The sequence below is a fragment of the Panthera leo genome, chromosome B4, assembly GCF_018350215.1.
Source record: "Panthera leo isolate Ple1 chromosome B4, P.leo_Ple1_pat1.1, whole genome shotgun sequence".
NCBI lineage: Eukaryota > Metazoa > Chordata > Mammalia > Carnivora > Felidae > Panthera > Panthera leo.
In genome coordinates, this window is record NC_056685.1 from 124,317,109 (window position 1) to 124,345,072 (window position 27,964).

The window sequence follows — 27,964 nt, forward strand, 5'->3', positions numbered from 1 at the left end:
CTATATCTCCCTGTCTCTTTCTGCCCCTCCCCAACTCTCTCTCTCTCTCTCTCTCTTAAAAATAAACCTTAAAACATTTTTTTAAGTGGTTCCTTTCTAATAGGGTATTATGTTAAGTGAAATAAGTCAGAGAAAGACAAATATCATATGATTTCACTCATATGTGGAATTTAAAAAACACAACAGATGAACATAAGGGAAGGAAAAATAAGATAAAAACAGAGAGGGAGGCAAACCATGAGAGACTCTTAAATACAGAGAAGAATCTGAGGGCTCCTGGAGGGGACGTGGGTGGGTGGGGGCTAAATGGGTGATGGGCATTAAGGAGGGCACTTTTGGGATGAGCACTGGGTGTCATATGTAAGAGATGAATCACCGGGTTCTACTCCTGAAACCAAGACTACACTGTATGTTAACTAACTTGAATTTAAATAATACTTTTTAAAAAAGTGATTCCTTTCTAATAAGGCTTTTGTCATTTTATTCAAATATGAACTGTCAGTTTAGACTCAGAATATTCCTACCGATTTAGAGTTTCACCTGTGTCAAGCTCTGATGGTAAATGAGCTATTGTATAATAAAACACGCTTATAGGCAAAATATGCTCTATTGATCATGGCAGGATCACTCCTGGTATTCTTCCCTTTGGATGTTTTCTGTCTCGGATTTGGTTTGTTGATTGGTTCCTTACATTCCCTGTATGTTAAGCTGCTGACTCTCCAAAGTACCAAGGATTAACTAAGGGCTCCTTCGAATCCAGAGACAGGAATGTTCACTGAAATTTTATAAAAGGAGGAGTAATAGAAGTTAATTTCTCCGACCATCTTCCAGCGACACTGTGATTCAGGAACTCACCTTCCAGTCACATGTGGATGGTGATAATTTGCTCACCGAATATTTTTGTCTGACAACGGTCAATCTAGTGAGTCCTGCATGGATTATAATAATTCCCATTTCTCAGGCACCGACTATGGTCCAAACACCTTGTCGGGTGCGTTCTGCATCATATCATTCTATTGGCTCCTTCCAGCACCTAATGAGATAGAGACCTTGTCCCCATTTTATAGACACCAAGGCTCTGAGATATTAGGTTACGAACTTGCCCGAGATCACACAGTCAGCGATCACACAGAAGATCCGGTAGGTAGAGAAGCGGCAAACGAGATGTCCTAGGAAGAACGAATGAGCTGCAGAAAGAAAGACAGTCCTTTTCCTCGGACCATTGCCGGTTTTCATTACAGGGCGTTTTTCCGGTGCTGCTACATCAAGCACTGGGTCAGAACAGTGGCGTACAGGAATCAGTGACTCCTGAAAGGGGTGGTAGGAAAATTAATTCATCTGGTTAGTTTATCTCAATATATTTTTAAAATAGTGATGGGGGGACAAAGTTAACTTCTCTTGAGAACCATGAACAAAGCACAGTGCAAGGTACTTATATTATTGCGTTGACTCCTCAAAATAAGGCTCCTGAGGAAGGCATTACTAGCATTACTATCTATCCCCATTTGACAGATCAGGAAACTGAGGCTCAGAGAAGTTGTGTAGGTTTCCTCAAGTCACATGGCAGGATGGTATTATATGGACCAAGATCAGTCTCCAAAGGCTACTATATTCTATGTCATGCTGTAAAATTCACTTTTTAAAACCTATTTATTAGAATTTAAGCTATTTGGAGCCAGAGATAATGTCATTCAATTCTGTCTACTGCTCACAACATTACATAGTACCCCATTCCTAGAAGAACTGTTTGTGGGTTCGTTACCCATCACAGTGGGTTGAAAAATAGAACATCAAAAGGCACAAAGATGTATCTTATTTCCAAATATGAAAAAAAAATTCATTTCACATTCCTTATAGGATATACTGTTCCATGAGAGCAAAATTATAGAAAACCCTTTTAACAGCCCCATAGGTATAGTTTGGAGGTTAAAATCTGCTCATTATTATGCAAAGTTTCCCCCAAAATGCACCTCGTGTAGTACAACCGGCTGATACTGGCATTTTTCAAGATGAACAACGGCTAGATTAGTTGGGGAGAAAAAGCAGCTTGGCGGTCTATAAATACATGTGAGATACAACATAGTCAAAACCCAACAACTGCAAATCATTTGAAAGTATAAAAGGTGCAGTAGAAAACACTCAGGCACGGGTGTAAATGCTTAGACGTGTGGTCTGACCCCCTTGGCGGTCCACGTGTGGATTTTTCAACTCGCGGCTCCTCCTTCAGCACATCCAGGCTCCTCAAGTGTGTCGAGAGAGTTGAGGAGTGAGGCTGTCTGCAGGGGGTTCCCGACGACAGCTCTCTCTAGTATTCCAGCGTCACAGTCTTGGTTTTGAGGTATTCGTTTAGAGCTTCCTCACCTAGGGAAGAGACAAGCAGTTCCTGAGCATGGTTCGTAAGTGGATGTGATGTCACCAGAATTTTGGACACAGGTGTAGTAGGTGCATCGATCACCGAGCAGCTAGAATGTGGCCGAAGCCAGGGCTTATCAAACTGTAAAGTTCATGTGAGTCACCTGGAGACCTTGTGAAATGGCAGTGCAAGCCCTGAGATTATGCATTCCTAACCATCACCTGATGGTGCAGATGCTCGCGTCCACGGACCACACCTTGAGGAGGAGGGGCTTAGCCCACCTATCAGGTCTACTGAGGAACAGTGTTGGCTTGGTCGGTCTCCACCACAGACCTTTCTCCCTTATTTCCCTGCCTGATGACGAACTCTTCTTCTCCATCCTTTGCCCATTTAGGCTGAGCAGAAGCGGCCAACATATGTCCTTCGGATTATACTAAACGAAGCAGAACTGAGTGGAAGAAAGGAAGTTTGAGACCCTTTGGTGTAATCTTATTTTAAAGATAAGGATGATGCAGATTTCCTGGTTTACACTGTACAGAGAAGAGCATATCCAGGCAAAAAAACAAACAAACGAATAGGTTTGCTTTCTGTTTCTATCCCATTTTGAGCTAGTACAGTTGTCGATTTCTACGGCAGTGAAAGGGCATGAATACCGCAGTGCAACTAATGAGTTTATGATCCTGGAAGTTGAGCTAAAACAAGGCTTCTTAATCTTACTGTAGAATTACCTTGGCGAGGTTTTAAAACTCCTGATCACAGGTCCCATCCCAGACCAATTAAATCAGCATCTTCGTATTTTTTAAAGCTCCCAGGTGACTCTAATCCAATGTGCAGCTAGGGCTGGGAACCCCTGGGCTTAGGGAGTTTAAAACTGGGAGAGAAAGAAACTATTTAGGCAAATTCTATTGTTTTATAATAAACACTCTTTATCTTCAACTCAATGGGATTTAGAAGGAGAGACCCCTTTTTTGCTGCAAATACATTATCAAAAGTCGCCAGGAAAGAGAAGATGTAAAAATACCCCCCAAATTAACCAAATTTATGTTAGGGGACTATAATTTCAGTAAGCCATGAACATTTCAGTTTTTGAAACAACATGCCAAACTGGCTGCGGGGAGTAAGAACATGGGCTCCGCAGCCGGACTGCCTGGCTTGGAATTCTCTTTCCAGCAGTGGCTGGCTACGTAACTCTGGGCAAGTTCCCCAACCTCTCTGAGCTCCAGTTTCTCCATTTATAGAATAAAGATAATAATAGCACTTACCTCCCAGGGCTATTGTGAGGCTTGCTTATGCTACTACAGGCAAAGTAGTTAGCACGAGATCTGGTCCATACATAGGTAGTGTTCAAAGTAAGCTATTACTTGAAATGTGATAGTGTCATTGCCCACAAAAAATGATCTTTCGGACTTTTTGCAGCTCTAAACATAACTTCCCAGACTCCCAGAAAACCCTGCCAATTGCAGTATTGATTCTGAAAGACCGCCAAGCAGCTTACAGACAAGATTTATTCTTGGAGCTAGCTGATTACTGCCCTCCACTCATTTCTCTGTCTTGATTCCACTTCGTCCCACAAAAGCTAAACCAAGTTCATGATGAATGTCAGGTCAAAAGCCAAACATATTTTAGCTGAAAGATAGTTTCTTTTCAACATTACTCTTCTTTTAAAAACACTTGTCACGCATCCAGTTTGTGTGCTTTTGTGTAGGTATGTTAAACAAAAACGTTTCGTGTTAAAAAACAAGTAGTGCCCATAAAAACCCAGGGACGGCTGCCATATAGCAAATGTCCTTCAAAGCAATACACTAGGGTTGCACAAAACATAAAGCAGACTTCTCTGCGACAGTAGAACATGCAGTAGAAAAGCAGAGCATACCTAAGTCTTTCCCAAAGCCAGATTGTTTAACCCCACCGAAAGGGGCGGCCACATCCGTCTTGTTGTAGGTGTTAACGAAAACAGTTCCCGCTTCTAGTTTTTCGCTCACGTACATGGCTTTATTTACGTCTCTTGTAAAAACCCCTGAGGCCAAACCGTACTCTGTGTTATTTGCTCGCTGCAACACTCCATCGATGTCCCTGCAAGATGTTTGCAGGAAGACAACATATCACTGAATGCAAAGCAAAACACTCTCATGTCATATTCTACTCCTCCCCCACCCCCCGCCATGCTAGAAATGGAAAAACGTTACTGTTAACTGGCTTGAATTTTTATAAATGAAATAGTTCAGGCTTACACCAAAAGAAACTCCCAACAACATATTAGAATGCTAGCGTTATATATTTCATGTATATATCATGCAACACCTTTTAAAATCTAATCTGAAGTCATCTTTTCCATTTTCTTCTTGGTTCTCCTTCACGACCTCTCACTTCCTCCCCTGTCCCTGGAGTCCTACTTCTGGATACATTCTCAGAGCACCCCCGCTGTTTCCCTCCATCTCTCCAGATTTCGCATACAGCTCAAGGCTCATTCTGTGCCTCGCCCTGAAGCCTTCCCAGCTCCCACCAGTGCCACTGTGGAGGCAGTAGGGTGTAGTGGCTCAGCGAGTGGCCTCTTGACCTTGGGCAAATGACTTCATCTCTGCATGCCTTTGTTAATTGCAAAACACTGCAAGAATAATAAAAGGACATTTCTTGTTGTCTCAAGGACTATGAGCTAATAGTGCCTGGAACATAGTACATGCTCAATAAAAGCCAGCCATAATCAGGGAACATGTATCCCTCCAAACTCAGTATTTTGATTTAACTCTTTCTGTATCTCTGGTTCACCTCCCGGCTACACTTGGCAGCTCCCTGAGGGCAGGAATGACATTTTATTCTTCTTTATACCATGGTGTTAGATCATCAAATGAGAGTGAATTCAATGAATAAAATTCCATTAAAGGAGAGCAAAATTACTCCTTAAATCATGATTCCCCTGCCTTTGGACTCAGTGTGTGTGCACTCCCAAGAGAGTGGAGCCTGACCCTGCTCATCTCTCAGTTGGGTCCAGTTCCAACGTGTCTGTCACAGTATGAGTGTCCCATCCTAATGTTTGAAACTGCATGATTTTCTACAGCACGGCCAGTAAGTGCAGCCCAAGGATTTCATCTGGCGCTCTGGCAAAGAAAGAGGATCTGTCCCTAGACTGGAGGAAAAATTAATCGTGCTCAAGATTAAGAGACAGCACGTGCTTCAGTGTGGTGGCTTCTGAAGAGATTTTCAAAGGTAATCTCGGCTACATACAATTTTAAACTCGCACAAGAAATTTGGAGCTGAACTTAGAGTGAACTGAGGCTCTGCTAAAACTCTCAGACTTCTTGATGCATTGCACGTGGTAGGGACCCAAATATTTATTGACCAGCCTAAGGCAGAAAGATGGCTTTATGCCATTATTTGTTGAGGACTATCGAGATGACACGGCTTCATAAGACACCTTGGCCTATTTCTAGGATAATAACAAGCATACCAGTGGCAACAGCACAACAGCAAACATATCTTATTTAATTTTTAGAATGACACAAAAGGATAGATGCTATTAATAACATCACAAAGAAACCAAGGCTCAGAGTGAGTAAGTAACTGGCCCAAGCCCATAGACGAGGTCAGGTGCAGAGGCAGGCTGCAGACTCCACCCACTGTGGCTGCCTTTGGCCCTCTGTGGTTGATTGCCCACGTCCTTGTCTGTCTCCCTCATCAGCCGGTAAGCATCTCAAGGAACTGTGACCTATCCGGTTTATACCCTGCAAATCTGGCTTCTAAAATCTGCATGTTTAACACAAAGACTATCCTATGGGAGGAACTTATGAGGAAAAGAAGGTTAATAGGGCATTCTTGGCTCCGTGTGTCAAAAGGTTGCTCACTATAGCTTAGCGTCCCCAAATATGTCTTACAATATGTCTATCGAAGATCAAGAGCGGTGGCTGGGTGGCTCCGTCAGTTAAGAGCCTGGCTCTTGATTTTGGCTCAGGTCATGACCTCAGGGTGGTGGGGCTGAGCCCTGCAATCGGGCTCTGCCCTGAGTGAAGAGCCTGCTTAAGATTCTCTCTCTTTCCTCCTCTCTCTGCCCCTCCCCTGCTCGCTCTCTCTAATAATAATAATAATAATAATAATAAATAAAATAAATAAAAGAGCAAGGAGTCCTTTGAACTTGGTGTTCTGGGTTTTTTTTCCCTACTTTCTCATTGGTTGAAGGAAAATTCAAGCCAGAATTCTGAAGAATTTTGCACAGCATACCATGAGAACCTACTGTATTAAATATTCTTGTATGCGCTCAGTTGCCATATGACCCTCTTTGATATGCTAAACACTTTGGAAAGCTTCCTGTACTGTAACAAACCAGTATATCATTTATAGTTGATTACATGGGGATTGTGGACATTGCTATAAAAAGTTGAGTGTCTGCTTTCAGGTGCATCACCCTTATGAAGGCAGCACTCTTTCCTTGGGAAAATCACAGGCTGCCTTCCCTAGGAATGTGAATGTGAAAACTAGTTTTGTTATTCTCAGTTATTCATCTTGTTCCAGAGACGTTGTGAATATTGGTTGTACACAAACTAAAATTTAGTCAGCTAAAGTTCCATACCGTCAGCCATTAATTTAAGCTAGGAAGCAAAAATATATAACGACCTACATCGGTTACCCTTCTCTTCTAATTAGTTAAGTCAGTTATTGTCACATAATTGAGAATTACATGTTCACTGATTTTATGGCCTGTATACAGCACAATGGCTGATTAAAAAACACTTATCTACTCAAAACCTGTTAGATCATGCCTGAAAAACATACCCATTTTGGAACTTAGAAATGACCATTATGGGCCCGAATGATTCCTCTTTGGCAAGATACATGTGGTCTTCCACATCTGTGAACACAGTTGGTTCCATAAAAAAGCCTATTTGAAAAACAGAAAAGATCATCAATTATACGGTAATTAATTTTTAATTAACAGTTTGCCCATTTAATTACATTATAATTTTTTTCTTCCCTTCTGGGTCAATAAAACCAAGACAACTTTCATTTTCCTACCTGGCATTAGCATTCCTAGGTTCTTATTTTTTAATCTGTTTCTTAACAAAAATTTCAAACATATGTCAAAGTAGAGAAAGTAGTATAGTGAATTGTAAAATAAATATTTTCTCCTATTTTGCTATCTTTGATTCATTTTATTTCCTGGCTGAAATAATTGAAAGCAAATTCCAGAGATCGCAACTTTCATCTCCAAGAATTTCAGTACAAATCTGTAAAAAAATAAGGATTAAAAAAAATTTTTTTTAACGTTTTATTTATTTTTGAGAGAGAGAGAGAGAGCGAGGGAGAGAGAGAGAGTGCGAGCAGGGGAAGGGCAGAGAGAGAGACACAGAATCTGAAGCAGGCTCCAGGCTCCGAGCTGACAGCACAGAGCCCAACGCGGGGCTCGAACTCACAAACCGTGAGATCATGACCTGAGCCAAAGTCAATGCTTAACCAACTGAGCCACCCAGACGCCCCGAAAAAATTAAGTATTTTTTTTAACTTCCCACGATACATTATCACATCTAACAAAATTAGTGCTAATTCCTTCTTCATGGTTTCTATTTCAAATGTTTTTTCTCAAAAGTATCTTTCTTACAGTTGATTTGTTTGATTCAGGCTTCAAATAAGTTCTACACATTGCTTTCACTTGTTAGATCTCTTAAGTGTCCTTTCATCTAGAACCTTTCACCCCTCATTTTTCATGCCATTGACTTATTAAACAGATGGAGTCAGTTGTCCTGCAGGATATGTTGCATTTAGATTTGCCTTTGTTTCCTTGGGATGATATTTAATTTGTTCCTTGATCCAGGCGCTTGGGTGGCTCAGTCAGTTAAGTGGCCGACTTTGGCTCAGGTCATGATCTCATGGTGTGTAGGTTGGAACCCTGCATTGGGCTCTGTGCTGACAGCTCAGAGCCTGGAGCCTGCTTCGGATTCTGTGTCTCTCTCTCTGCCCCTCCCCTACTCATGCTCCGTCTCTGTCTCTCAAAAATAAATAGATGCTAAAAAAAAATTTAAAAGCAATTAATTATTCCTCAATCCCCTTTATTTCTCGGAAATGGAAAGTTTGACCTAAATTCACAATTAGATTCAGGTTAAACATTTTCGGCAAGAACACTGCAGAGGTGATGCTGTGTGGTACCTGTTGTATCCCATAGGAGACACATCAGACCTGGATGTTCTGCTTTCACTGTTGCTAAGAATGACCAGGGGCTCCCAGCCGGTGACAGCTTGACCTCTCCATCATAAAATTGTATTTTTCTCCTTGAGACTGGCAAGCCATCGTGGGTGAGAAACTGAGACCTTGTATGTACTCAGCCCCCCCCATCAACCTCTCTCCTGACAACTTTAGCCTCCCTTGATGATAACTGCCTCATCAATCATTTCACTCAATTAGGGGTACAAAGTGGTGATTTTTCTATCATTTTTTTTCTACGTTAATTAGCAGGCACTCTTCTGTTAAAAAAAAAAAAAAAAAAAGTCTCCCTTATCAGCTACTCAGTGTACCGAGACCTTTGGTTCATACAGGAAACATAGACAAATGTTACCTTTTCCCCTGCTAATGATCAATTTGCAGAGTAAGGTGTTGGAGCACAATCCCAGTATGCCTCCTGCGGAGGTGGTCTTACCTGGCCTTTGAACTTGTCTTCCCCCGTACACCAAGGTGGCCCCCTCTTTCACTCCAGCTTCACAGTATTGCAGAAGCTTTTCCAGATGGGCCTTATGATTTTGGGGCCCGTGATCGGTAGATCTGTCAAGTGGATCACCAATTTTCATCTTTTTAATTTCTTCCACCTGTTTGTCACCCAGTTCACAAAACACAATTGACTGTTAATAATAATAATGGATACCCTCAGCTCAGCTTCTACCGTGTGGTGGCTGTTGTACTAAGCTGTCAAAAGATGTGTTGTCTTTTAGTCTTCACGGAAGCACTGGAGGTGGGTATTCATTATTTCCATCTTACAGATGAAGAAACTGAGGCTTAGACAGGGTAAGTGATTTAAGACACACAACCACTAAATATAGTAGAGTTTTCCTGACTTGAAAGCCCAAGCTGTTAACCACTAAGTTCTAACAGACTATAAGCTATGTATGTATGTTATATTCAAATTATCCTGAGTGTTAATCCATTAGAATAGCAGACCTGATGTTCTGGAATTTTTGTTAACACAGCACACTTTTACTCTTCAGGACAGAAGAATTTCTGTCCATAGCAATGGCCACGTTGCTATCTTTTTTTCTCCCCACCAAATGTGGCAGACTGCCCTTCAGACATTTTCATGGTATAGCCATGCCAGAGGAATTGCTAGAATGTTCTGATAAAAAGCTATCTTTGTTGTGCAATGTTCATCAGAGGCATGTCTTTGTAATCATTTCCCATGCACCTCACTTACCTTAACCTACTTTTGCATTTTCTTATTTATTTATTTTTAATGTTTATTTATTTTTAAGAGAGAGAGAGAGTGGGGGAGGGGCAGAGAGAGAAGGGGGCAGAGGATACAAAGCAGGCTCCATGCTGACAGCAGAGAGCCCCATGTGGGGCTCGAACTCATGAACTGTGAGATCATAACCTGAGCCAAAGTCAGACGCTTTACCGACTGAGCCACCCAGGGGCCCCTGCATTTTCTAATGTTAAGTCCATTTCCAGTAAGAAGAAAGAAAGAGAGTTACCATGACCCAATAGGGCCCTGAATTTGAATTTAGGCCTGGCAAGAATCTCTCAGTAAGTGCTCAAGAAATAGTTGCTGAATGAGTGAATTAATACAGATTACATGTGTACAAAACATGTTTATTGATGGGCTGATAAGGTAGACTCTTGACATTTCTGGTCTCAGCATTTGAAATGTCAACAAACTAATTGCAAAAGTTCTGTAACTTTTATTTTACCGTGGCGCAAAACTGAATTACAGGGGTGCTCAGGAGGGTAGCCATTGCCCTCCATAGGTCTTCTTGTTTTCTTTTCTTTTTTTTTTTTTTTTTTTAACTATTTTTATGTTTATTTATTTATTTTGTGAGTGAGAGAAACAGAGAGCACAAGCAGGGGAGGGACAGAGAGAGGGAGAAAGTGAGAGAGAACCCCAAGCAGGCACAATGATGTCAGCGCAGAGCCTGACATGGGGCTCGATCCCATGACCCTCGGATCATGACCTGAGCTGAAATCAAGAGTCAGATGCTGGACTGACTGAACCACTCAGGCACTCCTGGTCTTCTTGTTTTCCATTCTCATGAAGAAAGAATGTCTTTTCTTCTTGGGAATGGGGAGAGGGAATTGACCCTAAAAAAAAGAAGCTGGGTGCTGGTTTTTCAAATACAAACAAATTCATGATTACTGTTACCATAATAATGGCATACTGTATTATAGTTTAGTTTATTTTAGCCACACAATTCGTGTTAATAGTTCTACAAATGGCTTCTTTTGGTCTTATGTTTATAAAATCATGACCAATCTATAAGGTGTGTATGTATATATGTATGTATGCATGTATGTATTTATCTATACATCTTAGTGGAGGAAATGATTGGCTGTCTGATTAACAGTGCATTGACGATTTGCAAGGATCCAGTAGTATATCTCTCTTAGTCAACTTAGGAATTTACAAAAATCTAGGAGTGTATTTCCCATTAGTCTCAAGGATATAATTTACTATAAATGTAGAGCAAGGTATAGATAATAAAAACTTTTAAGTTTTTTTTTTTATAGAGACCTATACCTTTTTACTATGAGAAACTGCAAATATATAAAAAAGTAGACAATAACATGACACCCCATTTACCCATCATCCAGCTTCAACAATTACCAACTCTTGGCCAATTTGTTCCCTTACTCACCTCCTCCCCTCCTGGGTTGTTTTTTTTTTTTTAATTCTTTTTTAATGTTTATTTCTTTTTGAGAGAGAGAGTGGGAGTGGGAGAGGGGCAGAGAGAGAGGGAGACACAGAATCCAAAGCAGGCTTTAGCCTCCAGCTGTCAGCACAGAGCCCGACATGGGGCTCAAACCCATGAACCACAAGATCATGACCCGAGCCAAAGTCAGACGCTTAACAGACTGAGCCAGCCAGGTGCCCCTATCCTCCTGGGTTACTTTGAAGCAAAGTCTATACATCATACAATTTCCTCTGTAAATATGTCAGAAAGTAGCTCTAAAAGGTAAGGACTCTGTCATTTAAAATATGGCGCAGTACTAGTATCCCACCTAAAAATTCATCAATATCGCCGGAAGTACTTTTCAGGTAAAAGCAGTTTCTATAAAGCAAATTGGAAGATGTCTTACCACTCTTGTCACAAATTCATCGTGGATGGCTTCTTCCACAAACAAGCGCCCGGCTGCAATACAGTTCTCTCCTTTGTTGAAAAATACTGCCCCCATGCCCTTCAGCAACAGAAGAGAAAATATTAACAGTACTTCAGATTGTCCTAAGATCACACACACTGAGAATTAGACGTTGTTGGAAGACAGCAGAAAAACAAAAGTCAGAGTCAATGCCTTGGCCTAGCTAATGATGGGAATTGTCTAGAGATACTCAGTTTTGATCTAGCACGATTTTAGGGATTTTGTTTCTCCTTTCCCCCTTTTGGTCCAGGAGCGCTTAAAAAAAAAAGTGTGTGTAACAGTAAGGATACACCACTAAGAACAAATTTTGTGTTGTAAGAAAATCTATATTATTTGATACATTTAAATGTACTACTGGCATACCAGATTTTGCTTTAAAATCTTGACATCAGTTTGTATAAATCATGAATGCTTAGAAAAGACTCTCTTATCCCCCAAGTTTTAAATACAGCTTAATGATACAAATGTAAAGGTACTATTTTTTTTAATTAAGTGATTTAAATAGTCCTAAATCTAAGCATTAAGAGAGTGGCCTCTACTGATGACCAGACAAAACCCAATCTCATTTTGAGATTTCTGATAAAAAAGAAGATGAGACATGTTTTAGATTTAGGGAGATTTGTCCCCCTCTTACCATTCTCACGGCCTTGTCAAGTTCACAGTCATTGAATATTATAAGTGGGGATTTGCCACCAAGTTCAAGGGAAACTTTCTTCAGGTTGCTCACAGCACAGCTAGAGGAAAATAAATGGGAAATGAGCATTCCCTCGCGTGGGCCTTTTTAACTCTAAGTTACCACTTAGCATGGAAAATATAAATGAGCCTCAGAAATATTAAGAAACTTATTCAAAGACAAAACACAAATGGTTGAAGGGTAGTAGCCGTTGAAGCCCAGTGATGAGCACATGGGAGTTCATTCCATGATTCTGTGTGCTTTGTAAATATTAGAAAGTTTCCATAATAAAAAGCTTTTATAATTCTGTGATTCAATAACTAGAGATCCTCATGGATAAATTTAGATTCTTAAGAAATTTGGTTACATAAAGCCCTGGCAAGGAATTTAACCTCTAGCCAGATTCCTGAAGCATTACAGAAACAAAATATCAATTTTTAGAAGTACATTATTTATTTCCCCCATCTGCAAAAATATTGTTATTTAAAACATTTAAAATGCCCCCAAAAACTCAGAAAGAAGAAAAAAAAATCACAAAATTCCATTCCATGGCTTCATATCCATGTTTTCACCATTTTGAGATACTTATTTTTGGTCTGTGTCCAACCACAGCCTTTGCCTTATTTAAAATGGTTGTGATCAGGGCACCTGGGTGGCTCAGTCGGTTAAGCAGCCGACTTCAGCTCAGGTCATGAGCTCGCGGTCTGTGAGTTCAAGCCCCGCGTCGGTCTCTGTGCTGACAGCTCAGAGCCTGGAGCCTGTTTCAGATTCTGTGTCTCCCTCTCTCTGACCCTCCCCCGTTCATGCTCTGTCTCTCTCTGTCTCAAAAATGAATGTTAAAAAAAAATTTTTTTAATGGTTGCGATCACCCCATATGTACAATTTTATACCTTAGTTTTCTTTTTTCTATTTACCTTTTAACAATATTTTTCAATATTATTAAAAATTCTCCATGAACATGATTGCGTGGACCTCCATTACACTGACATCCTTTTTTTTTTTTTTTTTGAGAAAGAGAGAGCGAGAGGGAGAGTGCACAAATGGAGGAGAGGGGGGCAGAGGGGGAGAGAAAGAATCCCAAGCAGGCTCCACCTTCAGCTTAGAGCCCAACACGGAGCTTGATAACACAACTCAGGGATCATGACCTGAGCTGAAGTCAAGAGTCCATGCTTAACCGACTGAACCACCCAGGCATCCCTACACTGACATACCTTAACCATGCCTTATTTTGGACATTTAGATTGTCTGCAATTTTTTTAAAAAACAAATGTTACTGCATTTTAGGAATTCATTTTATAAATAATCCATATTTGCCATTTATATGTCTCTTCAGTTTCTTACTTATGCTCTAAGACCAATTTGGGCCACAGCTTTAGTATGCAAAAATTTTTTGTTCTGGATTGTCTACACCCTACCAGTAGGGTGTAGAATTCCAATATGGCTCTAGTTTTATGGACTATGGGCTTTATGCTTTGGAGAGTATTTTATTATATGAAAATATCTCAATACCCTGCAGTGATAAGTAGATTTCTCTTCTAAATCTGATGTGGGTTTTCTCCTTGCAAACACATTCTTTTTTTTTTTTTTTTAAGCTTATTTATTTACTTTTGAGAGAAAAAGAGAGAGAGAGAGAGCACACAAGTGGGAGGGGGGCAGAGAGAAGGAGAAACGGAGTCCCAAGCAGGCTCCGCACCATCAGCGCAGAGCCCTGTGGGGCTTGAACGCACAAACCGTGAGATCATGACCTGAGCTAAGATCGAGTCAGATGCTTAACCAACTGTGCCACCCAGGTTACCCCCTCCAAACACATTCTATATGAAAAAGCAAAAAAGCATAAACAAAAACCTGGTTTACTAGGATCTGCAGTAAATCAACACGCTAAAACCAATACCTCTTCATGATCTGCTTGCCAATAGCAGTGGACCCAGTGAAACCAAGTTTACGGATATCAGGATGTTCAGAAAGGCGTTGCCCAGCTATGCCACCTGTAGAATCAGGGACGAAAACACGAATTAAAACATTATTCAAGTTCTTACGGAGAGAGTGACTTTGAATTCATTGAAGTAGATTTCTAAGCTTTCTTAGTTTCACATTTTCTATATTAATTACAAATTGAAAAAGTCTAAATAATGTCCTCCATGCAATTATCGGCCCCCCAGAAGATGGGTAAGCCTTGGTTTTTCATCTTCCAAAGTAATTTTTAAAAATTGAAACAGGCCACCTTACGGTAGTTTTACAACGTTGTTCAATTTCTGCTCCTCCCACCCTACTCACCCACCATTATATTTCTACTCTAAGATTTTTAGCACATGGTAAATATATTTATCCTTAAGTTAATTATTTGGTAAATTGTATTTAGCTTTAATATATGGTAGTTACAAGACAAGACTCTAGAGGGAAAATAGTCGCTCAGCTACTCCTGTACCATTCATTACTTACAGCCAAGTGAGTCCTTTGATGGTTTACCTGAGCCTGGGATGATGTTGATTACCCCCTTGGGAAAGCCTGCTTTCACGGAGAGCTCAGCAAACTTCAAAGCAGTCAAGGGCGTGACCTGAGCAGAAGCAGACCACAATTACCTTCTTCAGACCCAGTCTTGTCCTTTAGACTAGTATCCTGCTTTTCCTTTCTGGTCGTTTTATTTTTTTCTTTTATTTTGACATAACTTCAGACTTACAGAAAAGTTGCAAAAATAGTACAAAGAATTCCTATATATCCATCACCCAGGTTTCTCAAATGTTAACATTTGACTACATTTGCTTTATCCTCTTTTTCTCTTTATTTTTCTCTGAACTGTGTAAGAGTAAGACATAGACGTGCCCCTTCACCTGTAAATACTTTTTTTTTAAATTTTTTTTTACATTTATTTATTTTTGAGAGACAGAGCACAAGTCAGGGAAGGACAGGGAGAGAAGGAGACACAGAATCTGAAGCAGGCTCCAAGCCATCAGCAAAGAGCCCGACGCAGGGCTTGAACTCACAGACCTGGAGATCATGACCTGAGCCAAAGTCGGACACTCAACCAACTGAGCCACCCAGGCACCCTTCACCTGTAAATACTTTTGTGTGCATTTCCTAAAAACAAAGAGTTCTTTTACATAACCACAGTACAATGATCAAAATCAGAAAATTAACAACTCATTAGAAAACCTTATTTACAGACCTTATTCTGTTTTCACCAATTGTCCCAGTAATGCGCATTGTAGAAAAAGGAAATCCAAGATCATACGTGGCCTTTCCATGTCTGTAGTCTCCTTTAATCCGGGAGAGTTTCTGAGTTTTCTTTTATATTTCATTTCACTAACATTTTTGATAAGCACAGGCTAGTTATTTTTGGACAATGCCCCTTCATCTGGATTTGTCTGCTGTTTCCTCATGATTCGATTCAGGTTGTGCACTTGTTCAAGTGCAACAACTTTGGCAAGAACACCACAGGACTGATGCTGAGTCCTCAGAGCACCATCTCAGGAGACACATGCTATCAAATAGCCCCAATATTGGAAATGTTAACTTTGATGATTTGGTAAAGGGAGTCTGCTATGTTTCACCACTGTAAGTTACTCATTTATATTTTGTAATTAATAAATATATTGTAGGAAGAGATTTCAAGACTATTTAAAGCCATGATTAAACAATTGGAACTTTCACCCTGACGTTGGGAAGGTAAGTGGGGTTGGATGTTGAGTTCAATCACCAAGACAGCTTCTGGGTTGGCAAATGCATCTATGTGATGGGAGGGTGGTGCACCTGAACTCCACAACCTGAGCTCCTGTGCTCATGATCCTTCCAGACCTCAACCTATGTACCTTTTCATCTGACTGTTGGTTTTGATCCTTTATAATAGAGTCATAGTAAATAAAGTGTTTTCCTGAATTCTGTCAGCTATTGTAGCAAATCACACCCGAGGAGGGGGTCATGGAAACCTCTGAATTATAGCCAGTTGGTCGGAAGTACAGGAGGCCCAGGGCTCACATTGGCATCTGAAATGGAGGCAGTCTTGTGAGACTGACGAGCCCTTCACCTCTGGGGTCTGTGCTAAAGCTCAAGGTAATTAGTGTCAGAATTGGCTTAAACTGTAGAGCACCTAGCTGGTGTTTAAGGAGTTAAAGAATAGGTTGGTATGGGGGGGAAGAAAAACCCCCACACATTTGGTGTCAAAAGGGCTGTGAGTAAAAAAAATTCAGAATTTTAGAAACCAAGATCTGGACACTGTTGTTGCTTCTAGGCCTTCTCAGGAGACAGAGCTGGGGGATAGCTATATGTTTGCCCATACACACATAAGTCTATCTATCTGTGTGTCTGTATCTATCTTCCTATCTATCATCTATCCCCACATACACCAGATCCATTTCTTCATCACGCTATCTAAATATATTAAAACATATGAATTTGTGAATACCTCCATCCGATATCTCAGGGTTCATTCAATCTTTTCCCCTTTTTGCGTGTGTAAACTCTCTTCTCCAACACTGAGAAACATGGCTTCCAATAGTTACAAAACATTTACTGATTTGCTCAATCCTTAAATGTATAGAGGACAATTTGAGAATTATTAAGCTATGTCCCTATGAAAAAGAAGCTTACTAACTAGAGTTCAATACTTATTTACAGTGATTTTGCTTTTAGACTCAGGGCACATAGTCCCAATGTCTCTCAAAAGTTACTTGGATTAATGTTTCCTCACTTCCCTCAACGGGATCATGTTACTCTTCTGAAATGTGGCTTAGTGCATTTGTTTTTATTTGTATTCAATTTTAGGGGTTTTGCCCCATCGGGGTTGATCATATTTCTTTTCTTCCGTGGTTTGTTTGTTGTCATTGTTGAGTATGGGAAATATGCTTCCAAAAGTGAGGAATATACAAAAGGTACAGTCAGAGAAATGTTATTCCCTGCTCCCCTTCCCTCTACCCCTTCCATCTGGTCTCCTCATAGCCTGTAGCTAATCAACCTCATTTGTCTACCGTGTATCCTTCCTATGTTTCTTTTGTTCAAGTGAACAGATACGTATCTTCTTATTTTCCCTCCTTTTTTACACAAAGATGGCATAATAGAATCTCATTTTTAACATCGATTACAGCAGTGCATAACTCAGAAGCAAAATGAAAGTCATTTCCACACTTAAAAACCAATGCTGATTATGTCTTTGTTAGTGTAGTCCCAATGAATGGAATGTGCAAGAAGATCCATGGAGGTGTGAAAAGAGAATAGTAGAGCTTCTATTTAATGGACAAAGATATGCAGTAAGTCATACATAACTAACAGTTATTATATGGCGGGATCATGATACTCTCGCTCAGTCTGAATGACGGCCAGAAGGTCATGGGTCACAAAGGTATGTCCTAGGAAAGAACAGGAGTTCACAAGGGCAAGGGAATGACAGTGGTTTCCCCACTTGCTCATTTGCTTTCAGAATATTGCCACATGTTGAAGTTTATTGGCCTGGTTACATGGATTCACAGACTATATATTGTTATATATTATTACTTTAACTAACCCAACCTTCATAAAACGGACAAGTGGCTGAAAAAGAAACTGCATAATAAATAATAATACTACCAAGGCAACAAGCAAACAAGCAAAAGGCAGGGCTAACACTTTCCTTCTAGTAACACATCCACTGCAGTAACCTGGTGAGGTTTAAAAAATGGCCATCTAGTTAAACTCAATGAGAAATTGGTCTCAAACATTTGAAATCATCAAGAAGATATCTGAAACAGTAGATTTACATCTACTCCAGTTAAAGATGGTCCTAGCCCAAAGGGTATATTATTATGACTTTGCATGAAACCACAACTAGAAAGACATTTAAAAACTAAGTACCCTGGATTAATGGTAGTTCTTTTTAAGTAAGAACAAAAAGATTTTATATCATTAATAAATAAAATAAAACAAATGGTTTAATCTTTATCTCTTTCCTTTTCATTTCTATTGGCTTTCTTCCATTTGGCTGCTCAGTTCTCCCAGCAGGACTATCGGTTTAAATGATGTATAGGAAAGCATCTAGCAGTGTTCTGGGCAAGAGTAGGTCATTGCTAATGCTCTTATTACATTAATAAAGTGGTTGGAATCTGTCAGACCTGGGCCAGTCCAGGCCACAGGAATCTGTACCTTCCTCTCAGGTTAAAGGGAAAGAGAGACCACTGATTCAGTCCTCCTGACATTCATACAGGTGCCTTAATACTGGAAATGGTTTCATACTATCATTATGTAATATTATACAATAAAATAAAAAGATATCAGGGCACTTGGGTGGCTCAGTCAGTTAAGTGTCTGACTCTGGCTTCAGCTTGGGTGGTGATCTTGTAGTTCATGAATTCGAGCCCCACACCAGGCTCTGAGCTGATAGTGTAGAACCTGCTTGGGATTCTCTCTCTCTCTCTCTCTCTCTCTCTCTGCCCCTCCCTGTCTCTCTCTCTCTCTTTTTCTCTCAGAATAAATAAATAAACTTAAAAAATAAAAATAAAAAGATATCTATAACAGAACAACAACTTTGGGTCTTTCATTTACAAGATTAAAATTATCATCAATCACTAAACTGTCAGGGTTTTTTTTTAAGTTTTTTAAAAAAACGTATTTATTTTTGAGAGAGAGAGAGGCAGAGAGAGAGGGGGAGAGAGGATCCCAAGCAGCCTCTGCACTGAGAGCACGGAGCCCAGCGCGGGGCTCAATCCCACAAACCGTGAGATCATGACCTGAGCAGAAATCAGAGGAGTTGGACGCTTAACCGACTGAGCCACTCAGGCACCCGTAAACTCAGTCACAAGTTTTAAGTTGCGTTGGAGTCAGACTGTAATCTCCATGGGAACAGAAACTTTGTGCGTCTTTGTCTTATAGATGCCTGGCAATTAGTATACCCTCAATGAATGTTCATAATTTTTGAACATTATATATAATCATTGGAATTCTTCACTATTTAGCACTCTCATAGGATACCATTTAGTGATTCTCAACCCTGACTGCATCTTAGAAACAAATGTGAAGCTTTCAAGCAATACTAGTTCCTCAGCTCCAAACTAGACCAATTAAATCAGCAACTCTGCCAAGGCGGCCCAGATATCAGTATTTTAAAATGAGAACTCCAGGTGATTCTATGTGCAGCCAGGATTAAGCGCCCCCAGGCTAGGTCATCTGTCCCTCTTCACTCTACTAGCTTCCTGCTCCTTAATGAGTAGTGCTACCCGGGGAAACGGCACTCCTATAGCATGCTGGGGAATTGGTCCCGTTTCCATGGAAGCATTTGTCATATCTACCACACAAATACATGTATCTGTGAGTGATTTGGCTCTCAGAAACATATCCTTTAAATATGCTTCCACGCGTGTATAACGCTGTATTTACAAGGGTAATAACTGTAGCACATTTTATAATACCAAAAGAGCAGGGGCGCCTCAGTGGCTCAGTCCGTTAAGGATCTGACTCTTGATTTCGGCTCAGGTCATGATCTCACTCCCGGTTTGTGAGATCAAGCCCCGCTTTGGGCTCCACACTGATGGCTCAGAACCTGCTTGGGATTCTCTCTCTCCCTCTCTCTCGGCCCCTCCCCTGCTCATGTTGTCTCTTTCTCAAAATAAATAAATAAAACTTAAAAAAAAATAATACCAAAAGGGCAGAACAATCTAAATATCCATTAACTCGGGATTGGTTAAATAAAATATAGTTTAACTATACAATGGAATATTATGGGAGATGGTTTATTTATACATTGGAAATTGTACCAAAAAAAGGAAGATTTTTTCTTTTGCTAAATATGTATATGCTACCATTGTATTGCATTGTGGTCAGAACACTTAATACAACATCTACCCTCTTAACAATTAAAAAAAATTTTTTTTTAATGTTTATTTACCTTTGAGACAGAGCGAGCAGGGGAGGGGCAGAGAGAGAGGAAGACACAGAATTGGAAGCAGGCTCCAAGCTCAGAGCTGTCAGCACAGAGCCTGACACAGGGCTTGAACTCACAAGCTGCGAGACCATGACCTGAGCCAAAGTCAGCCGCCCAATCGACTGAGCCACTCAGGTGCCCCTACACTCTTAACAAATTTTAAGTGTATCATGCACTATTGTTCACTGTAGACAAAATGATACACAGCAGATCTCTAGGACTTATTCATCTTGCATAACTGACACTTTGTGCCTGTTGATTAGCAATTTCCCATATTCCCTTCCTAAGGGAATACCTAAGAAACTAATGGAATACCTAAGAAACTAATAAATAACAATTAATGACATTGGTTGCCCGTAAGGAGGTAAATTGGCGGGGGGATTAAGAATAGGAGGGAGACTTTTCATTACCTACCTCTGTATGTTTCTAGTTTGAAATTTTTTAAAATGTATACCTATTTTTTAAAATGAAATTGGGGTGCCTGGGTGGCTCAGACAGTTAAGCATCTGACTCTTGATTCTGGCTCAGGTCATGATCTCACAAGATTGTGAGTTAGAGCCCTGCCATAGACACTGCACTAATAGTCTGCTTGGGATTCTCTCCTCTCTCTCTGTCCCTCGCTCTCTCTCTCTTTCAAAAATAAATAAATAGGGGTGCCTGAGTGGCTCAGCCAGTTCAGCATCTAACTTTGGCTTGGGTCATAATCTCACAGTTTGTGAGTTCAAGCCCCATACTGGGCTCTCTGCTGTTGGCACAGAGCCTGCTTTGGATCTCAAAAATAAATAAACATTAAAAAATAAACATTTTAAAATATTTTTAATTAAAAAGATTTTTAATGTTTTATTATCCATTTTTGAGAGAGAGAGAGAGAGAGAGAGAGAAAGACAGAGTGTGAGCAGGGGAGGGGCAGAGAGAGAGGGAGACACAGAATCTGAAGCAGATTGACAGAGCCCAACGCAGGGCTCGAACCCACAAACCACCAGATCATGATGTGAGCCAGAGGCTTAATGGACTGAGCCACCCAGGAGCCTCAATAAATAAACATTTTTTAAAAACGAAATTAGGAGCACCTGGGTGGCTCAGTTGGTTGAGCATCTGACTTCGGCTCAGGTCATGACCTCACGGTTTGTGGGTTCGAGCCCCGCATTGGGCTCTGTGCTGACAGCTCAGAGCCTGGAGCCTGCTTCAGATTCTGTGTCTCCCTCTCTGCCCCTCCCCTGCTTGTGCTCTGTCTCTCTCTCTCTCAAAAATAAATAAACATTAAAAAAAATTTAAAAAATAAAAATGAAATGAAATTGTTTCTAACAAGCAAAACCAGGGTGACTGTGGTCACTATGACTAAGTAGTAATGCCAAATGAAACTGTAATTTCTTAAGTCCTAAAAGAAGAAATAAAAGGAGAGGTAATAGGTAATGAACTGTAAATCCTTCTAGAATAGTGACCAAGTTTTCTCCGTGACTTGTGTCCCTCAGAACGTCTCCTACTGGTCACTTTTACACAGGCCATGCTCAGCCAGGTATTAAGTTGGCTACCATATTCTTTTCCCTGAAAAGCTACTCTAGCATTAAAAGATTTTTTCTGAGAACTTCTATCATTTGAATTATTATTTTTTATTATTTGTTATTCAATGTACATATACTTACAGTTGCCACGATTAGGTACATTCTTTTGCCTCCTTTTCCTTCATCTTCCATATCTTTATAATATTTTTAGTAATTTAAATTCAAATGCCTATGTAATACTTTTCTGTGGATGTCTTATAGTTACTCTAAATAATTCCCTAATCATTAGGCATTTGGCATTTGGCAAGAATTGGAGTGGCTGGTAGAAATTCAGTGGATTGCACAGAGTAACCCTATGCCTGCTTCCCTTGCCATGGAAATTTTAAATTGTGGGATATCCATGCGTTACATTAGGCAGCCATTAAAAATGAAGATTTGGGGCGTGTGGGAGGCTCAGTCGGTTAAGTGTCCGACTCTTGGTATTGGGTCAGGTCGTGATCTCACGGTTTTGTGGGTTCGAGCCCTGCATCCGGCTCTGCACTGAGAGTGCAGAGCCTGCTTGGGATTCTCTCTCTCTCCCTCTCTGTCCCTCCGCCACTCACGCTGTCTCTGTCTCTCTCAAGTAAATAAATAAACTTCAAACAAAAATGCAGATTTAACTAATAGGAAAAGATGCCCAGCCATGATGCCTTTGAAGATGTCATAATACACAACCTCATTTTTGTCTAAAGACATAATGTTTATAAATGGGTGTCTCTGTTTTCAAGTAAGTAGGAGAGTAGGAGGTTGTGCCCTGGCTCCTTGCATCTTACCTGCGCTGGCTTGAGCACTAGGGTGTTACCCGCCGCCAGACACGCGGCGCTTTTCCACGCCAGCATCATCAGTGGGTAATTCCAGGGGATGATAATGGCGCAGACCCTGCAGAGGTAGAAGGACGGCATCCTTAGTTGTCTCCAACCCACACAACTCACCCAAGTCACCCTCGGCGCTCTCCTTGTCTCACCCAAGCGGCTCCTTCTTGGTGAAGGTCAGATTGCGATTTGGACGGGCCTGGTTGATTGGAATAGTAGAACCCTACAGAGTAAAAAAAAAAAAAAGGTGATCCTCATTGCACTAATTGAAATGAGTAAGTCTAATCTCAAGGAATCCATTTTCTTAGCTGGTATGAAAAGGCAGTGTTCAATTTGTAAGAATATATGATATATAAGAAATATAGTCACACCAAAAAAAAGAAACTGCTATTTCTTTCTGGAAAGAAGTAAGACACAGGAGAATAAACATAATTCTATCTGTCTATCTATAAAACATAGTTCTAATTTAGTTACCTCCATTCCCAACTTCTTGGCATGGCAGAGAATATTAATTGTGTAACCAATAGCCATTCTTCCCTCTGTCCTTATATTAATAATGGTGATATGGTTCGTGAGTTCAAGCCTGCATTGGGCTCCACACTGACAGTGCAGAGCCTGCTTGGGATTCCCTCTCTCTCTCTCTCTCTCTCTTTCTTCTCCTACCCCAGTTGTGCCCTCTCTTTCTTTCTCAAAAATAAATAAACTTTATTTAAAAAAAATAATGGTGAGGGGCACCTAGGTGGCTCGGTTAAGGGTCTAACTTCGGCTCAGGTCATGGGTCTGTGCTGACAGCTCAGAGCCTGAAGCCTGCTTTGGATGTGTCTCCCCTGCCCCCCCCGCCACCCCCCCCCCCCCCGCCCCTACCCTGCTCACACACTGTCTCTCTCTTTTTCTCAAAAATAAATAAACATTTTAAAAAGTTTTTAAAAAATAAAATAAAATAAAATAAAATAAAATAATGGTGATAGTCACGTGCCCAGATAAAATACTGTTTCCCAGTTTCCAGGGCAGACAGGGATGGTCAATGGAAGACGTAAGCACAAGGCATTGGAAGGGGAATGTTCTTTACAGTAGGCTGACTCAGCTCTGACACAGGCTCCTTTACCCTACCCCCCACTCATTTCTTCTCCTTGCTCAGAGTGTCACTGAAATGGCTGATACCTCAATGGTTATTGTGAGACCATGAGACCGTCTTGAGGGTACAGGTCACATGGTACCTTAGTAGCTCTGGTAGAGAGAGAGAAGGAGCCCACATGTCATATACTAGCCCTGACTACTTGCCTGGGTGTTCCTTGAAAATGAGGCAAAAGTGAAGTTCATACTTGAGTATCTGTTACATGCAGCCAGACTTAATCCCATCTAATTCACGGCAGTCGTTTTCAACTGAAGCTATTCATTTGCCTGCCGCACACAATTGTATTGCTATTACTAATTACACGTGTCCATCTCTTATCTGAAATCCTTGGGGCCGGTGTGTTTTGGGATTCAGAATTATTTGAACTATAGAGATATAACATAATGCACATACCTTATGTTATATTATCTATGACTCCCAGTAGGGTCTGAAGTAGCCCCCCATAATCAAATAAATACATGAGTATTGAAATATTTATTTAGTGAAACATGAATCTTTCCTCTAAGTGATAGAAATACAAATTATAGGCGAGTCCGGAAGATGGCGGCGTAGGAGGACGCGGGGCTCACAGCGCGTCCTGCCGATCACTTAGATTCCACCTACACCTGCCTAAAGAACCCAGAAAACCGCCAGAGGATTAGCAGAAGGGAGTCTCCGGAGTCAAGCGCAGACTAGAGGCCCACGGTAGAGGGTAGGAAGGGCGGTGAGGCGGTGCGCGCTCCACGGACTGGCGGGAGGGAGCCGGGGCGGAGGGGCGGCTCGCCGGCCAAGCAGAGCCCCCGAGTCTGGCTGGCAAAAGCGGAGGGGCCGGACAGACTGTGTTCCGACAGCAAGCGCAACTTAGCGTCTGGGAGGTCATAAGTTAACAGCTCTGCTCGGAAAGCGGGAAGGCTGGAGGACAAAGGGAGGGAGAGCTGCTGAGCCCCCTGACGGCAGAGCTCAGCTTGGCGGGGAACAAAGGCGCCAGCGCCATCTCCCCCGCCCATCCCCCAGCCAAAATCCCAAAGGGAACCAGTTCCTGCCAGGGAACTTGCTCGCTCCGCGCAAACACCCAACTCTGTGCTTCTGTGGAGCCAAACCTCCGGCAGCGGATCTGACTCCCTCCCACTGCCACAGGGCTCCTCCTGAAGTGGATCACCTAAGGAGAAGCGAGCTAAGCCTGCCCCTCCAGCCCCCGTGCACCTTGCCTACCCACCCCAGCTAATACGCCAGATCCCCAGCAACATGAGCCTGGCAGTGTGCAAGTAGCCCAGACGGGACACGCCTCCCCACAGTGAATCCCGCCCCTACGAGAGGGGAAGAGAAGGCACACACCAGTCTGACTGTGGCCCCAGCGGTGGGCTGGGGGCAGACATCAGGTCGGACTGCGGCCCCGCCCACCAACTCCAGTTATACACCACAGCACAGGGGAAGTGCACTGCAGGTCCTCACCACGCCAGGGACTCTCCAAAATGACCAAACGGAAGAATTCCCCTCAGAAGAATCTCCAGGAAATAACAACAGCTAATGAACTGATCAAAAAGGATTTAAATAATATAACAGAAAGTGAATTTAGAATAATAGTCATAAAATTAATCGCTGGGCTTGAAAACAGTATACAGGACAGCAGAGAATCTCTTGCCACAAAGATCGAGGGACTAAGGAACAGTCACGAGGAGTTGAAAAACGCTTTAAACGAATTGCAAAACAAAATGGAATCCACGATGGCTCGGCTTGAAGAGGCAGAGGAGAGAATAGGTGAACTAGAAGATAAAGTTATGGAGAAAGAGGAAGCTGAAAGAAAGAGAGATAAAAAAATCCAGGAGTATGAGGGGAAAATTAGAGAACTAAGTGCTACACTAAAAAAAAATAATATACGCATAATTGGTATCCCAGAGGAGGAAGAGAGAGGGAAGGGTGCTGAAGGGGTACTTGAACAAATTATAGCTGAGAACTTCCCTGAACTGGGGAAGGAAAAAGGCATTGAAATCCAAGAGGCACAGAGAACTCCCTTCAGACGTAACTTGAATCGATCTTCTGCACGACATATCATAGTGAAACTGGCAAAATACAAGGATAAAGAGAAAATTCTGAAAGCAGCAAGGGATAAACGTGCCCTCACATATAAAGGGAGACCTATAAGACTCGTGACTGATCTCTCCTTTGAAACTTGGCAGGCCAGAAAGGCTTGGCACGATATCTACAGTGTGCTAAACAGCAAAAATATGCAGCCGAGAATCCTTTATCCAGCAAGTCTGTCATTTAGAATAGAAGGAGAGATAAAGGTCTTCCCAAACAAACAAAAACTGAAGGAATTTGTCACCACGAAACCAGCCCTACAAGAGATCCTAAGGGGGATCCTGTGAGACAAAGTACCAGAGACATCACTACAAGCATAAAACATACAGACATCACAATGACTCTAAACCCATATCTTTCTATAATAACACTGAATGTAAATGGATTAAATGCGCCAACTAAAAGACATAGGGTATCAGAATGGATAAAAAAACAAGACCCATCTATTTGCTGTCTACAAGAGACTCATTTTAGATCTGAGGACACCTTTAGATTGAGAGTGAGGGGATGGAGAACTATTTATCATGCTCCTGGAAGCCAAAAGAAAGCTGGAGTAGCCATACTTATATCAGACAAACTAGACTTTAAATTAAAGGCTGTAACAAGAGATGAAGAAGGGCATTATATAATAATCACAGGGTCTATCCACCAGGAAGAGCTAACTATTATAAATGTCTATGCGCCAAATACCCGAGCCCCCAGATATATAAAACAATTACTCATAAACATAAGCAACCTTATCGATAAGAATGTGGTCATTGCAGGGGACTTTAACACCCCACTTACAGAAATGGATAGATCATCTAGACACACAGTCAATAAAGAAACAAGGGCCCTGAATGATACATTGGATCAGATGGACTTGACAGATATATTTAGAACTCTGCATCCCAAAGCAACAGAATATACTTTCTTCTCGAGTGCACATGGAACATTCTCCAAGATAGATCATATACTGGGTCACAAAACAGCCCTTCATAAGTTTACAAGAATTGAAATTATACCATGCATACTTTCAGACCACAATGCTATGAAGCTTGAAATCAACCACAGGAAAAAGTCTGGAAAACCTCCAAAAGCATGGAGGTTAAAGAACACCCTACTAACGAATGAGTGGGTCAACCAGGCAATTAGAGAAGAAATTAAAACATATATGGAAACAAACGAAAATGAAAATACAACAATCCAAACGCTTTGGGATGCAGCGAAGGCAGTCCTGAGAGGAAAATACATTGCAATCCAGGCCTATCTCAAGAAACAAGAAAAATCCCAAATACAAAATCTAACAGCACACCTAAAGGAAATAGAAGCAGAACAGCAAAGGCAGCCTAAACCCAGCAGAAGAAGAGAAATAATAAAGATCAGAGCAGAAATAAACAATATAGAATCTAAAAAAACTGTAGAGCAGATCAACGAAACCAAGAGTTGGTTTTTTGAAAAAATAAACAAAATTGACAAACCTCTAGCCAGGCTTCTCAAAAAGAAAAGGGAGATGACCCAAATAGATAAAATCATGAATGAAAATGGAATGATTACAACCAATCCCTCAGAGATACAAACAATTATCAGGGAATACTATGAAAAATTATATGCCAGCAAATTGGACAACCTGGAAGAAATGGACAAATTTCTAAACACCCACACTCTTCCAAAACTCAATCAGGAGGAAATAGAAAGCTTGAACAGACCCATAACCAGCGAAGAAATTGAATCGGTTATCAAAAATCTCCCAACAAATAAGAGTCCAGGACCAGATGGCTTCCCAGGGGAGTTCTACCAGACATTTAAAGCAGAGATAATACCTATCCTTCTCAAGCTATTCCAAGAAATAGAAAGGGAAGGAAAACTTCCAGACTCATTCTATGAAGCCAGTATTACTTTGATTCCTAAACCAGACAGAGACCCAGTAAAAAAAGAGAACTACAGGCCAATATCCCTGATGAATATGGATGCAAAAATTCTTAATAAGATACTAGCAAATCGAATTCAACAGCATATAAAAAGAATTATTCACCATGATCAAGTGGGATTCATTCCTGGGATGCAGGGCTGGTTCAACATTCGCAAATCGATCAACGTGATACATCACATTAACAAAAAAAAAGAGAAGAACCATATGATCCTGTCAATCGATGCAGAAAAGGCCTTTGACAAAATCCAGCACCCTTTCTTAATAAAAACCCTTGAGA

The 27,964-nt window shown here is 41.1% G+C and overlaps 1 protein-coding gene across 1 annotated transcript in view; it reads right to left on the reverse strand.

Annotated features, from left to right (window-relative positions):
• Nucleotides 1-393: 393 nt before the first annotated feature.
• The window catches only part of ALDH1L2 (aldehyde dehydrogenase 1 family member L2), a 72,469-nt gene continuing 44,898 nt past the window's right edge, over nt 394-27,964 (reverse strand). Inside the window, exons 14-23 of the mRNA XM_042947585.1 lie at nt 22,735-22,805; nt 22,544-22,649; nt 14,814-14,901; nt 14,239-14,332; nt 12,309-12,408; nt 11,615-11,713; nt 8,973-9,138; nt 7,118-7,223; nt 4,227-4,426; nt 394-2,361 (exon numbers count right to left, since the gene is read on the reverse strand). Of these exons, the coding sequence (XP_042803519.1) occupies nt 2,306-2,361; nt 4,227-4,426; nt 7,118-7,223; nt 8,973-9,138; nt 11,615-11,713; nt 12,309-12,408; nt 14,239-14,332; nt 14,814-14,901; nt 22,544-22,649; nt 22,735-22,805 (1,086 nt within the window). The 3' untranslated portion in view covers nt 394-2,305. The remainder of the gene's footprint in view (nt 2,362-4,226; nt 4,427-7,117; nt 7,224-8,972; nt 9,139-11,614; nt 11,714-12,308; nt 12,409-14,238; nt 14,333-14,813; nt 14,902-22,543; nt 22,650-22,734; nt 22,806-27,964) is intronic.